The 13,825-nt window shown below is 34.3% G+C and overlaps 1 protein-coding gene across 1 annotated transcript in view; it reads left to right on the top strand.

Moving 5' to 3' along the window:
• LOC124982700 (disintegrin and metalloproteinase domain-containing protein 18-like) overlaps window positions 1-9,834 on the top strand; it is a 132,597-nt gene extending 122,763 nt beyond the window's left edge. Inside the window, exon 18 of the mRNA XM_047549666.1 lies at window positions 9,671-9,834. Within this exon, the coding sequence (XP_047405622.1) occupies window positions 9,671-9,834 (164 nt within the window). The remainder of the gene's footprint in view (window positions 1-9,670) is intronic.
• Window positions 9,835-13,825: the final 3,991 nt, after the last annotated feature.

Raw genomic sequence — 13,825 nt, 5'->3', positions numbered from 1 at the left:
CCCAATAAATAAATGAGCTAAGGAAATGGGCAGACACTTCACAGAAGAAGACATACAGGTGATCAACAAATATATGAAACAGTGCTCATCATCCCTAGTAATTAGAGAAATGCAAATTAAAACCACCCTAAGATTTTATCTAACTCTAATTAGAATGACTATTATCAAGAATACAAACAATAATAAGTGTTGCCATGGATGTGGGGGAAAAGGCACACTTGTACATTGCTGATGGAGTTGCAAATTGGTACAGGCATTCTGGAAAGCAAAATGGAGATTCCTCAGAAAGCTTGAGATGGACCCACCATTTGACCCCGCTATCCCACTCCTCAGTCTATACCCAAAGGACTTAAAATCAGCATACTACAGAGATACAGCCACATCAATGTTCAGAGCTGCTCAATTCACAATAGCCAGATTGTGGAACCAACCTAGATGTCCTTCAATTGATGAATGGATAAAGAAACTGTGGTACATATGCACAATGGAATATTATTCAGCCATAAAGAATAAAATTATGGCATTTGCTGGTAAATGGATGAAGTTGGAAAATACCATGCTAAGTGAAATAGGCCAAGCCCAGAAAACTAAAGGCTGAATGTTTTCTCTGATAAGTGCATGACAATATATAACCATGGGCAGTTATATAACAATGATGGGCGGGGGAAGAGAAGAATGAAGGAACTTTGGATGGTGTACAGGAAAAAGGAGTGGGAGGGGGTGGGAATGGAAAAACAGTAGAATGAAATAGACAGTATTACTCTCTATATATGTATGATTACTTGAATGGCATGAATATACATTGTGTACAATAGAAATGAAAAGTTGTACCCCATTGGTGTACAATGAATCAAAATGTGTCTGTAAAAATAAAAAAAAATATTTTAATAAAAAAGGAATCCCCAAATATGATGTGTTAGACAAAGGCTTTAAACTTTACTGTCTTAAACCTACTCAATCCCTATAGGGAACCTTGAACAAAGAATTAAACCCAATCATGGAAAAATGTGTGCACAAAAAGAATATCATTAGAGGTAGGAACTATAAAGCAGAACCAAACAAATTTTGGAATTAAAAACCACACCAACTAAAAATGAAAAATTCTAAAGCAGATTTGAACACATAGGGAAAGGAACAGCAAATTTACTGATAGCTCTGGCTGGTTTGAATGATTTAAGAATTGTTGGTTGTTGCATCATGTGAGTGTGAGTGGTAAGTCTGCAGGTGCTGATATGAAGGCAGCTGAAGGAACTTTGCAAACTCTAGATAAACATTGTGGAGGAAAATTACTTGTCAGAGAAAATATCTCTGGATGGATGAAACTTCTGTTCTGGAAATGGACACCTGGAGGCAAAGTCAACACGAGGTTTCAAGTGCACACTGCCGGTGTGCTGGAGGATCAAGAGAAAGTCATGGATGAACCAAACCCTCTTTGGTGACGTCATGGTTCATTATCTACTTATAAGCAAATCTATGAGGAAAAAAAAAATCAATCAAACCACCATACACACACTTTTGGAAAAGAGTGAGACCTCCTCAAGAAGACCCTCAGGCAGGTTGTTCAGGAGATATTCCAATTCCGGAAGAATTAAAAACATCTGTGATAGAAACAAGAACTTTGTTGGGGCTTGAGTTGATATCACCAACGAGTTTATGAAATGGCACCTGGAAGGAAACACCAGAGAGGTTCATCCATGACTTTAAAGGATTTTTCAAGGATGAGGAGTTTGCAAACTTCAAGAAGGCTGTGGTTGGGATGGCAAACCATGTTAACCTACGTGTGGATGAGGATGACACCTAGGGGTGGTTCTTGAGGAACTGACTAAGGAGGAGATACTGAAACTGAAACAGGAGGACACAGCTGAAAAAGATGCCAAAGGAAAGGAAAACCAAGGAAGAAAAAATAATAATCACCCCCATGGAAGTTCACAGAGGAGGGTTTAGTAGATGCTTTTGTAGTGAATCTCAACACACTTTGCAAAAAAGTTTGAAAATTGGGACTCAAACATCAAAAGCTTTTTTATCAATAGAGAAGAATGTTCAGGATGCATTTCACTGTGGACATACTTCTGAAGAGAATGACACCTTCTCCAGAAGAGTCTCAGGCAAGTCCTGCAGGAGGCATTTGGAAGAAGACAAGGCATTTGGAGATGACAGCTCATGTATGTATTTGCCCCTGGAGACCTTCTAGTGGGACAAGATGTGGAAGTGGAACAGTGATATTTACTCTCTGGCTGGGGTTAGACCTAGACTAATGTTTGTGTTTATGTCTTTTTAAACTTTACATTTTTTTATTAATTTTTTATTTGCAGACTGCACTTTGATTCATTGTACACAAATGGGGTACAACTTTTCATTTCTATGGTTGTACATGATCTCGATTCACACTATTCATGTAATCACATATATACACAGGGTAATACTTCTGTTTCTTTCTGCAATCTTTCCTTCTCCCACCCCACCTGCCCTATTTTCCTCTATGCCATTCAAAGTTCCTTCATTCTTCTCTTCCACGCCCCCCCACTGCCCCCTTTTGTTATGTATCTTCAACCACTTGTCAGAGAAAACATTCAACCCATGATTTTTTGGGCTTGACCTATTTCACTTAGCAAGATATTTTCCAACTTCATCCATCTACTAGCAAATGCCATAATTTTATTCTTTATGACTGAGTAATATTCCATGGTGTATATGTACCACAGTTCCTGTATCCATTCATCGATTGAAGGGCATCTTGATTGGTTTCATCAGCTAGCTATTGTGAATTGAGCTGCTATGAACATTGATCTGGCTGCATCACTGTAGTGACACAGAATCATGTCATTGGCAAAAAGTGACAGCTTGAGTTCTTCTTTCCCTATTTGTATCCCTTTAATTTCTTTGGTCTGTTTAATTGCTCTGGCTAGTATTTCAAGGACAATGTTGAATAGAAGTGGTGAGAGAGGGCATCCCTGTCTTGTTCCAGTTTTTGAAGGAAATGCTTTCAGTTTTTCTCCATTAAGAATGATGTTGGACATGGGCTTAGCATAAATAGCCTTTACAATGCTGAGGTATGTTCCTACTATCTCTATGTTTTATAGTGTTTTGAGCATGAAGGGGTGTTGTATTTTGTCAAACACTTTCTCTACCTCTATTAAAATAATCGTATGATTCTTAACCTTAAGTCTATTGATGTGATGAGTTACATTTATTGATTTCTGAATGTCAAACCAACATTGCATCCCGGGGATGAACCTCACTTGATCATGGTGCATTATCTTCTTAATATGTTTTTGTATGCGATTTACCAGAATTTTGTGAAGAATTTTTGTGTCTATATTTGTCAGAGATAGTGGTCTAATTTCTTTCCTCGATGTGTCTTTGTCTGGTTTTGGTATTACAGTGACACTAGCTTCATAGAATGAGTTTGGAAGGGTTCCCTCCTTTTCTATTTCCTAGAATACTTTGAGGAGTATTGGAATGAGTTCTTTTTTGAAGGTCTTATATTATTCAGTTGAGAATCTGTCTTGTCCTGGACTTTTCTTGGTTGGTAGGCTTTTGATGGTTTCTTCTATTTCTTTGTTTGAAATTGATCTGTTTAAATTGTGTATGTCCTCCTGGTTCAGTTTGGGAGGATCATATGTCTCTAGGAATTTCTTAATGTCTTTGATATTTTCTATTTTGTTGTAGTATAGATTTTCAAAGTAGCTTCTCATTATGCTATGTATTTTAGTGGTGTCTGTCATGATATTTCCTTTTTCATCACAAATTTTAGTAACTTGAGTTTTCTCTCTCTTCTTTGTGTGGCTAAGGGATTATCAATTTTGATTATTTTTTTCAAAGAACCAACTTTTTGTTTGTCAATTTTTTGAATTGTTTCTTTTGTTTCAATTTCATTGATTTCAGCTCTGATTTTAATTATTTCCTGTCTTCTTCTACTTTTGGTATCGTTGTGTTCTTCTTTTTCTAGGGCTTTGAGCTGTAATGTTAGGTCATTTAGTTGTTGACTTTTTATTCTTTTCTTAAATACACTCCATGCAATGGATTTTCCTGTTAGTACCCCTTTCATAGTGTCCCAGAGATTTTGATACGTTGTATTGTCATTCTCATTTACCTCTAAGAATTTTTTTTATTTCCTCCCTGATGTTTTCTGTTATCCATGCTTCATTCAATAGCACATTATTTATTCTCCAGGTGTTGGAGTAATTTCTGTTTTTTATTTTGTCATTGATTTCTAATTTTATTCCATTATATTCTGATAGAACACAAGACAGTATCTCTATTTTTTTGCATTTCCTAAGGGCTGCTTTGTGGTATAACACATGGTCTACTTTAGTGAAGGATCCATGTGCTGCTGGGAAGAAAGTGTATTTGCTTGTTGATGAATGGAATATTCTATATATGTCTGTTAAGTCTAAGTTATTGATTGTGTTATTGAGATCAATGGTTTCTTTGTTTAGTTTCTGTTTGGAAGATCTATCCAGTGGTGACAGCAGTGGGTTAAAGTCATCCAGAATTATTGTATTGTGGTCTATTTGATTCCTGGAATTGAGAAGGATTTGTTTGATGTACAGGGATGCACCATTGTTTGGGGCATAAATATTTACTATCATTATGTCTTCCTAATTTATGGTTCCTTTAAGCAGTATGAAATGTCCTTCTTTATCCCTTCTGACTAACTTTGGCTTGAAGTCCACTTTGAAATAAGGATGGAAATCCCCACTTTTTTACTGAGTCCATGTGCATGGTGTTTTTTTCCCATCCTTTCATCTTTAGTCTGTGGATGTCTTGAAGGTAGCATATCATTGGGTCTTTCTTTTTAATCCATTCTGCCAGTCTATGTCTTTTGATTGATGTGTTATGTCATTAGTGTTCAGGGTTATTATTGATTTATGATTTGTATTCCCACTCATTTGGGCTTATTTTTGGTTTTTAACTTGACTTGGTTTCTCCTTTGATTGGCTTTTCCTTTAAGATAGTTCCTCCCTTTGCTGATCTACATTGTTGTTTTTCGTTTCCTCCTCATGGAATATTTTGCAGAGAATGTTCTGTAGTGCAGGCTTTTTATTTGTAAATTATTTTAACTTTTGTTTATCATGGAAGGATTTTATTTCATCTTTGAATCTAAAGATTAGTTTTGTTGCATATAGGATTCTTGCTTGGCAACCATGTTCTTTCAGGACTTGAAATATGTTGTTCCAGGCCCTTGTATCTTTTAGGATCTGGGCTGAGAAATCTGCTGATATCCATATTGGTTTCCCCCTATATGTAATCTGATGCATTTCTCTCTCAGCCTTCAAAATCCTATCTTTATTTTGTATGTTAGGCATTTTCATTATAATGTGCCTTGGTGTGGATCTGTTGTAATTTTGTGCATTTGGTGTTTTGTAAGCCTCTTGTATTTGATTTTCCATTTCATTCTTCAGGTTTGGGAAAATTTCTGATATTATTTCATTGAATAGGTTGTTCATTCCTTTGGTTTGTATCTCTGTGCCTTCCTCAATCCTGATAATTCTTAAATTTGGTCTTTTCATGATGTCCCGTCTCCTTGTTTGGTCAACTTTATTTTCAAGATTAATATTTTGTCTTCATTGTCTGAGGTTCTGTCTTCCAAGTGATCTAGTCTGTTGGTGATGCTTTCCATTGGTTTATTTTTTTCCTTCATTTCAAGTATTTCTGGTTTTTTTTTTTTTTTTTTTTTTAGAATCTCTATCGCTGTTGAAATGATCTTTTGCTTCCTGCAGTTGCTCTTTCAACTGCTTATTGGAGTGGTCATTCATTTCCTGCATTTGCTCCCTTATCTCATCCTTTGTTTCAGGAATCATTTTAATTATATATATTCTGAACTCCTCTTCTGACATTTCTTGTACCATGTTGTCACTGGATTCTATTAATATAGAATCTAGGTTTGTTTGGAACATTTTCTTCCCTTGTTTTTTTCATGTTGTTCATGTATCTTCCTCTCTGCAGTACAGATCTGGGGTCTTACAGTTTCCTCCCTATAGGCTTATATTGACAGTCTAAGTTTCAGAAACCTTTTCTTTAAGGGGGAGATCAATATTAGCAGTGCCCAGTACAGACAGTATGCAGCCTTAAACCAAATAGCCCCTATGAAGACATTAACAATATTGTCATAATAAATGAAGAGGATAAGTTCAATTATTAACCACAGTCTAGCAAATAGATTTGCAATAAGGTCTGCATTTTCTAATGGAGTACAAAGAGGATGGGTAGGGGTGTGGGATGTAACTGTTAATGGGATAAGGAAAGAGTATAAAGAAATTCTAGATCATAGAAAGAGTGAAAATGTAATCAAAAGAAGTTGGTTGTTACATGAGAAAAGAGAGAAAGAGACCCTGAGGAAACAGGTAAACAAAAGGAAAATAGAGACAGTGAGAAAAATAAAGAAATAAAAACTTAAAATTTTTCAAATAGGGGAAAAAAAAAGAAATCTATACTATAACAGTCATATAATATTCAATCCTCACAGTCTTCAGTAGCCTGATGCATGACAGGTACCTGACAGTAAGCTTCCGGTCTCCAGCAGGCATCTCACGATGAAATTTGCCCCATCTAAAGATGGCTGCTTCCACTTCCAGGAAAATCCAAGATGGCCACACTGGCTTCCAAATGTGTTGGCAAATGGGGAGCTGCAGCTCAGGACAGTGCGCATGATCAACTGGGGTTCCTGGAGGTGGGGTGTGTCAGTACAGCAGGGGATCCTGCAAGTCCTGGCTATTATCTCAAAATGGTGGCAGCCATGTGTAACCAATCCTGTGGATAGTGTACTTCCAGGCAACAGCAGGCAGCTGGTGATCTGCCAGCAGTCTGTGGTAGGTCTGCAGGCTACCAGTGGGTAATCAGCAGGTGGACCTTGGGCGGTGGGTGATCAGTAGGTGAAAGGCAGGTGATGGTCAGGCAAGAGGCAGGCAAATGGGCAAATGGCAGATGATAAGCGCCAGTGAGCAATCTGTACTCAAAAAGTAGTCCATATGCCGGTGGACTGCAGTTGATCACAGTGGACAAATGGGGCAAGCAAGGGGATTGATCAGCAGCAAAGACTGCTTCACAGAGAAACAGATATCCTTTACCTGAAACCCAAGTTACAGAGCAACAAGGAATACAACCTCCCTCTAGTCCACCATCTTGGATCTTTTTTTTTCTTTTCTTTAATACAAGAAACAGTAAAAAGTCTAAAAAAATTTCAAAGTAAAATACATAAAAACTTACACAATGACGGTACAAAGAAAGAAAATATTTTGTATAGTTGTGCAAAGTATTTGTGTTTTAAGCAAAATGTTAAGAGACAAAAAGATTAAAAACATAGAAATTTTATAAAATAATGTTACAGTAATCTAAGGTTAATTTATTGTGGAATCATGTTTAAATAAATTTACTGAAGCTCTACTGTACAGGGTTTATTAATTCATCAGTAGTCCTAATCCTTCACATTCACTCTCTGACTCACCCAGGGCAACTTTCTGTCCTGCAATTCCATTCATGGTAAGTGCCCTATACAGTTTTGTCTTTTCTTTCATCTTTTAATATTGTATACACTGAACCTTTTCTATGTGGAGATATGTTTAGATAACCAGATGCTTATTGTGTTACAGTTTTCTCCAGTATTCAGTGCACTAATATTCAGTACACATTTGTAGGTGAGGAGCAATAGAATATAATACATAGCCTAGGTATGTATTTCAGGATGTACCACTTAGGTTTGTGTAAGTACAATTTTGATGATTGAACAATGAGAAAATCACTATTGATGCATTTTTAAGAACATATCCCAGTTTAAGTGGCTTATGACTGTATACTTAATAATTATTTTATCTTCCTAATAAATACACCCTTTTATCATTTTATAATCCTCTCCTTTGTGTCTTGTAACAGTTTGTCTCATGGTGTATACATTTGTCAAATCTCATATAATTGTGGAAATACGTGCATTTCATTGTATTTAAAAACTATGAAAAAGGAAAATACCAAAGAAATGCCATAGCCAAGACTCTCATTTTCTATTAATGGGAATATAATTGTTACAAATACTTAAGACTATCACTGAAATTATTTATTAAAATTGAATAAAATATATGTTATGAACAAGCTTTGCCACTCTCCAGGTATGCATGTGTAAAAGAAAGGCTAACATGTTAATGAAAAGATATGTAATAGGATATTCATAGCAGCACTATTCATAATACCAAAATGGCAAAGTACACATATACTCTGTGGAACAGAAGGCTTTAATAGCTGCTATTTCTCTGCAATGATATAGTATCCACAAATAAGAATGAACTTTTTACCAAAATAAGCAATGATGCAGATGCATCACAAAAGTCAGCAATATCAAACAAAAAATGTTAGATGGATTAAAAGTACATACAGTATAACCCCATTAATATAACATTTAAAATATGTCAAAAATGATTCATGCTTTTAGAGGCCAAAGTAGTGATTTTCCTTGAGAAGAAAAATGTAGCCTTAGGAAGTTCTAGGTGCTGCTGGTAATGTCATATTTCTGGATTTGACGCTGATTACACAGTCATGTTCAGTTTACAAAATTCTTTGAGTTGTGATAGTATATACATATTTTTGTTAATATGTTATATGTTACACTAAAAAATAAATAAATGATAATCAGAAAAATCAATATATGTAGATCATATATACATTATATCAATAGATATATATATCTTTATGTATATAGATTATACATATATAACATATATATATAATTTATGGGTTCTGTTTGAGTCCAGGACAGTAGGTATATGCATATTAATTTTGTCAATGCATTGTTAATTTTACATATATATTGATATATTGTGTGTTTTTCTGAATTATGTAATACCTCAGCTTTTAAAAAAATGCAAAAAATAGTGAAAGGGCAACACTGTTATAGAATGTCAACAAAAGGGGAAATATATACACAAACTGTGTAGATACACAGATATAGATATTGAAATGAGATGGAAAGATGGAAATTTTTTCTTGCAAGGAGAGAAACTAATTTAGCAGGGAGTGGCTAAAGTTTTTTACAATACTTTTTTAAGTTTAGTTTATGTGTTTTTAATACAGTCTTTGAATTTTTCATTTAAATTAATATTATTTTTAATTTTTACATAAAACATAAAAATCATACATACTAATGGGGTAACATGTAATGCTTCTATATATATATATGGAAATGTGCAATACTTGAATCAAGTGAACCTATCTCCTCAAAATTTATCATTTTTTAATGAAAGCATTGAAAACTTTCTTCTAATGCTTTGAAATACACAGTACACTATCACCATCTGTGGTCATTCTACTGTGCAATGAGCACAGTGAAATTTCACACTCTTACCTAACTGTAACTTAGTGTCCTAAGAAAGGGAGAGGCTAATCAATGAGAACTTTTAAATTATTGGTGTTACAAATAAACCCAATGCAGTCAGTAGCACTCAAAATATAGATAGCACCATAATATTTAAACAAATATGCATAAAAGACAAGTAAGAAATGAATGAATGTGTACCATTATGGTTTTGGGGTTATGAGCTTAAATGTTCTTTTCTTCCTCTTAAAAGTTGCAATGTTTTAAAATTGTGTGTGTGTTTGTGTACACTTATATGATTGAAATAAGAAAAATATAAGTTTATTAAAGTTTCCGACCAACCTATACTTTCTGATGTTTCATTTCTAGATGATCTTTTTCTTAAAAAAGTCTATAATGCACATCGGTACAACTGGCTTATCCTGAGTTTCTATATTATTCTGCCATTTTTTATTACTTTCACCCTTGTTATCATGAAGAGAAATGAAATGAGAAAATCAGGCAACAGAGAGAACACAGAATATGAAGGGTAATTACTACTGTTGTAATTAACTTATTAGGTTAAATTGTACTTAATATGAACCACTGTCATAAATTCATACTTACATTTTATAGTACCTGTTATTTTCACTCGTAAACATGTGCTATTTTAATCTAATACAAATGGAATTCTTGCAATTTTGTTTTCCAATAGTTTGTTAGTATATTGAGTCAAGTAAAAAATTTGACTATCCTAAAATTTTTCCTGATGAGTGTTCCACACTGTACTGGGGAGTTTATAAATCAGTGCATTTGGTGCATTATTTTAAGCCTCCTCCTAGTTGAATCTAACTTATGTATTAGATTTGATTTTCTTCAAGGAAAGCCTTTTTTTGATTTAGGAGTTGCAGTAAAATTTTTTTAGTAAATTATTTCAATTTCATAATGTTTCATCTCAAATACTGTAAAAATAATCTCACTTAAGATTTCATCTGAAATTATATACTATTTCTTGTAGGTTTGTATATACTTAGATTTGTACTTTTTTTCTTCTGGTGACCAAACATTCAATTAATTGAAGGCAAGAAACTCATATATAAGACCCTAATTGCAGCATCTCAGTCTGTTTTCTGTTTTATAATTATAATACACAGACTGTTGCTATTATTATAATATACAGACTGTATAATTTATAAAGAATAAAGATTTATTCAGCTCACTGTTCTGGAAGTTGGAAGTCTAACATTGATAGATTGCTTCTGTGTTGAGGTCCTTCTTGCTAGTGAGGGGACTCTCTGCACAGGGCATATGGCAGGAAGGGGCATCCAAGAACCAGAGCCAGAGTGGCTTTTTATGACATAACCATTCTCAAGAGAGCCCATGAATCCATGAATCTATGAATCTATGAGTGGATTATTCAGTTCTTAAGGGGAGAGTTCTCATGACCTAATAAACTCTTGAAAGTCCCACCTGGTTTCACCTCTTAATATCTCACAATGGGGATTAATTTCAACATGAGTTTTGATGAGGATATTCAAACCATAGCATTCACAAATTGTTTCCTCTTCAAAGAATTGTTTTCTTTTAAAGTTGTGGTTCTGGGTCTGTTTCAGGAAGATACTTTCAGTCTTACACACACAATGTGAATTCTTCCAGTAGTGATGGATCATATTTGATGAAAGAGGAAGTAACTTAATTAGGCTAGCAGCATTTTTTCTGGACAAGAAAAAAAAAAAAAAAAGAACTTGCATGTGATACCATTGAGAGGGGATCTGGGTGATGTATGTGCTCAATACGTCTCCATAATCCAAATAGCTTTAATTTTTGTTATTGTACAAGTAAAAATTGAAGTGTGTTAGCAGAGAAAGAAGTGGGGAAAGACACTCTCAAGGGAGAGACGGGTCAGATTCGAGAGGAGATAGAGAACGTACTTCTTGTGTCCCCACTTTTTTTGGGATTTTCGGGGAAGGTTTCTAGAGGGTCCCACATGAGCACCTTTTGATTGACAGTTGGCTTATATCAGATTTCTAAATCCCTACTGCATTTGCTTACTAGTAAGTGTCTAAGTGAAATCCATGTGGGTGAAAATTTATAATTACAATAAGATTAAATCATACACCAAGGACCTAAAGACAATTGGAATTAGGTTGTTTGTTTTTAGTAGATTTTATGGTAGTCTTAAGCCAGGGCACTCTACCTCCTCTTATCAAAGGAGTCATCTTAAATAGACACCTTTTAGCCTAGGGATAATGCTGCAGTATATTTTCTTAAGTCGGAGCAGTCAGTGTGATTTTGTGTAAGTGGTTTCTTTAAAAACATGTTGAGGGCTGGCTCATAAGCTGGGTCTGTACAATTAATGCCTTAATCTCTGTTCTCAGTGCTCATGTCTACTTATTTCACATCATCTTGACTATTTATCCTCTGGTTACTTATTCAATGATTTCACCATTAAGAGAAACTAAGTAGAGAGTACACTGGACCTCCAAGTAAAAAATTTAGTGCACTGTTCTATATATCTATAACCATCAAAAAATTAGAAACATCAGTATTCCCCCTTCCATACCTCCTGCAAAATATTAAAATTATTCCCAAGAATCTATGAAATAGGATCAAGGAAGAATAATAATAGTACATATTAAGATGTTAAATTGAAGCCTGATTGTTTCAAGAGTCAAAATAAATTTAAGCAGTCTAAATTCCTAATTTACAAAGCAGGTAATATCAGATTGGATAAAGATTAAGAGAACTACATGGTGAGAAGAAACTCCCTTTAAACTTTGAGTTCTAGTGTACTATTGAAGAGTCATGTGACTATATATATAGTAATAATACACTGTGTAGTTAACAAAAATTGGAAAGATTTAGAATATTTTCACCATGAAGAAATGATACATATTTGAGAAGATATGTATTAACCCCATTTAAATAGGTGCACAGGGTATACATGCAACAAAACATCACATGATACTCCATTAATATGTGCAATTTTTATATTTTAATGTCTGTTCAAAAGCAAATTAAATTTAACAAAATGTCTACAGTGTATATATATACACACCATACTAATACCAACCAAAAGGAAATACTTATAATTAGCATGGAAAGCTATGTTAATATCAGACAAAATAGTTTTCTGAATAATTGTTTTACATAAAGAGGATAATTCAGTATACTGATCAGCATAATATAGAAATCAAGTCATTATGCAGACACATAATTTTTTTGTTCTAATAGCTTGGTTTTGCATACTTGAAACTGTTTTTTGGTGCATGAAAGAATGAGCTACAAATATTAGAGTTTTCAACAAACTTTTCTCAATAATTGATAGGATAAATAGACTGAAAATGTAATAGGAACATAAAAAATTGTGAAAACAGTAATCACCAGCAGAATCCCTTAGAACATTCTGAGATACATCAGGAATCACATTTTTTAAAGTGTACCTGAAACTTCGAACAAACAAGACTAATTCAGTGCCATAAAAATGTATCAATAATGATTGCACCAATTTTGCAGTCCCGCTAACAATGTATGAGTGTAACTTTCTCCCCACATCCTCACCAACACTTCTTATTGCTTGTATTCTTGATATTTGCCATTCTGGCTGGAGTGAGATGAAATCTTAGAGTAATTTTGATTTGCATTTCTCTAATTGCTAGAGATGATGAACATTTTTTCATGTTTGTTGATGGATTCCATTTCTTCTTCTGTGAAGTATCTGTTCAGTTTCTTAGCCCATTTGTTGATTAGGTTGTTTGTATTTTTGGTTTTAAGTTTTTTTGAGTTCTTTCTATATCCTGGATATTATTAGTGCTTTATCTGAGGTGTATGTGGTAAAGATTTAATCCCATTCTGTAGGTTCTTTCTTCATGTTATTGATTGTTTCCTTTGCTGAGAAGTTTTTTAGTTTGAATCCATCCCATTTATTGGTTCTTGATTTTACTTCTTGTGCATTTGACCCAGCTATCCCACTCCTTGGTTTCTACTCAAATCAGCATGCTACAGTGATTCAGCCACATCAGTGTTTATAGCAGCTCAACTCACAATAGCTAAACTGTGGAACCAACCTAGGTGTCCTTCAACAGATGAATGGATAAAGAAACTGTAGTATATATACACAATGGAATATTATTCAGTCTTAAAGAAAAATGAAATGATGGCATTTGTTGGTAAATGGATAGAGTTGGAGAATATCATAACTGAAATAAGTCTATCCCCAAAATCAAAGCCCTAATGTTTTCTCTGATGTAGTTGCTAATTCATAATAAAGGAGGGGGAACTAGGGAAGAACAGAGTTACTTTGGATGAGACAGAAGGGAGTGAAGGGACAGGAGGGGGTTTGGGGTTAGGAAGGATAATAGAATGAATCAGACATTATTACCCTATCTGCATACATGACTAAGAAGACTGGTGTGATTCTATATCATGTACAACCAGAATGAGAAACTATACTCCATTTATGTATGATGTGTCAAAGTGCATTCTACTGTCATGTGTAACTAATTAGAACAAATTAAAAATGTATCAATAAATTTAAATAGACTT

This window comes from Sciurus carolinensis, chromosome 4 (assembly GCF_902686445.1).
Source record: "Sciurus carolinensis chromosome 4, mSciCar1.2, whole genome shotgun sequence".
Taxonomy (NCBI): Eukaryota; Metazoa; Chordata; class Mammalia; order Rodentia; family Sciuridae; genus Sciurus; species Sciurus carolinensis.
Note: the sequence above shows the minus strand (reverse complement) of the source record. Positions and strands in the feature narration are given on the sequence as shown.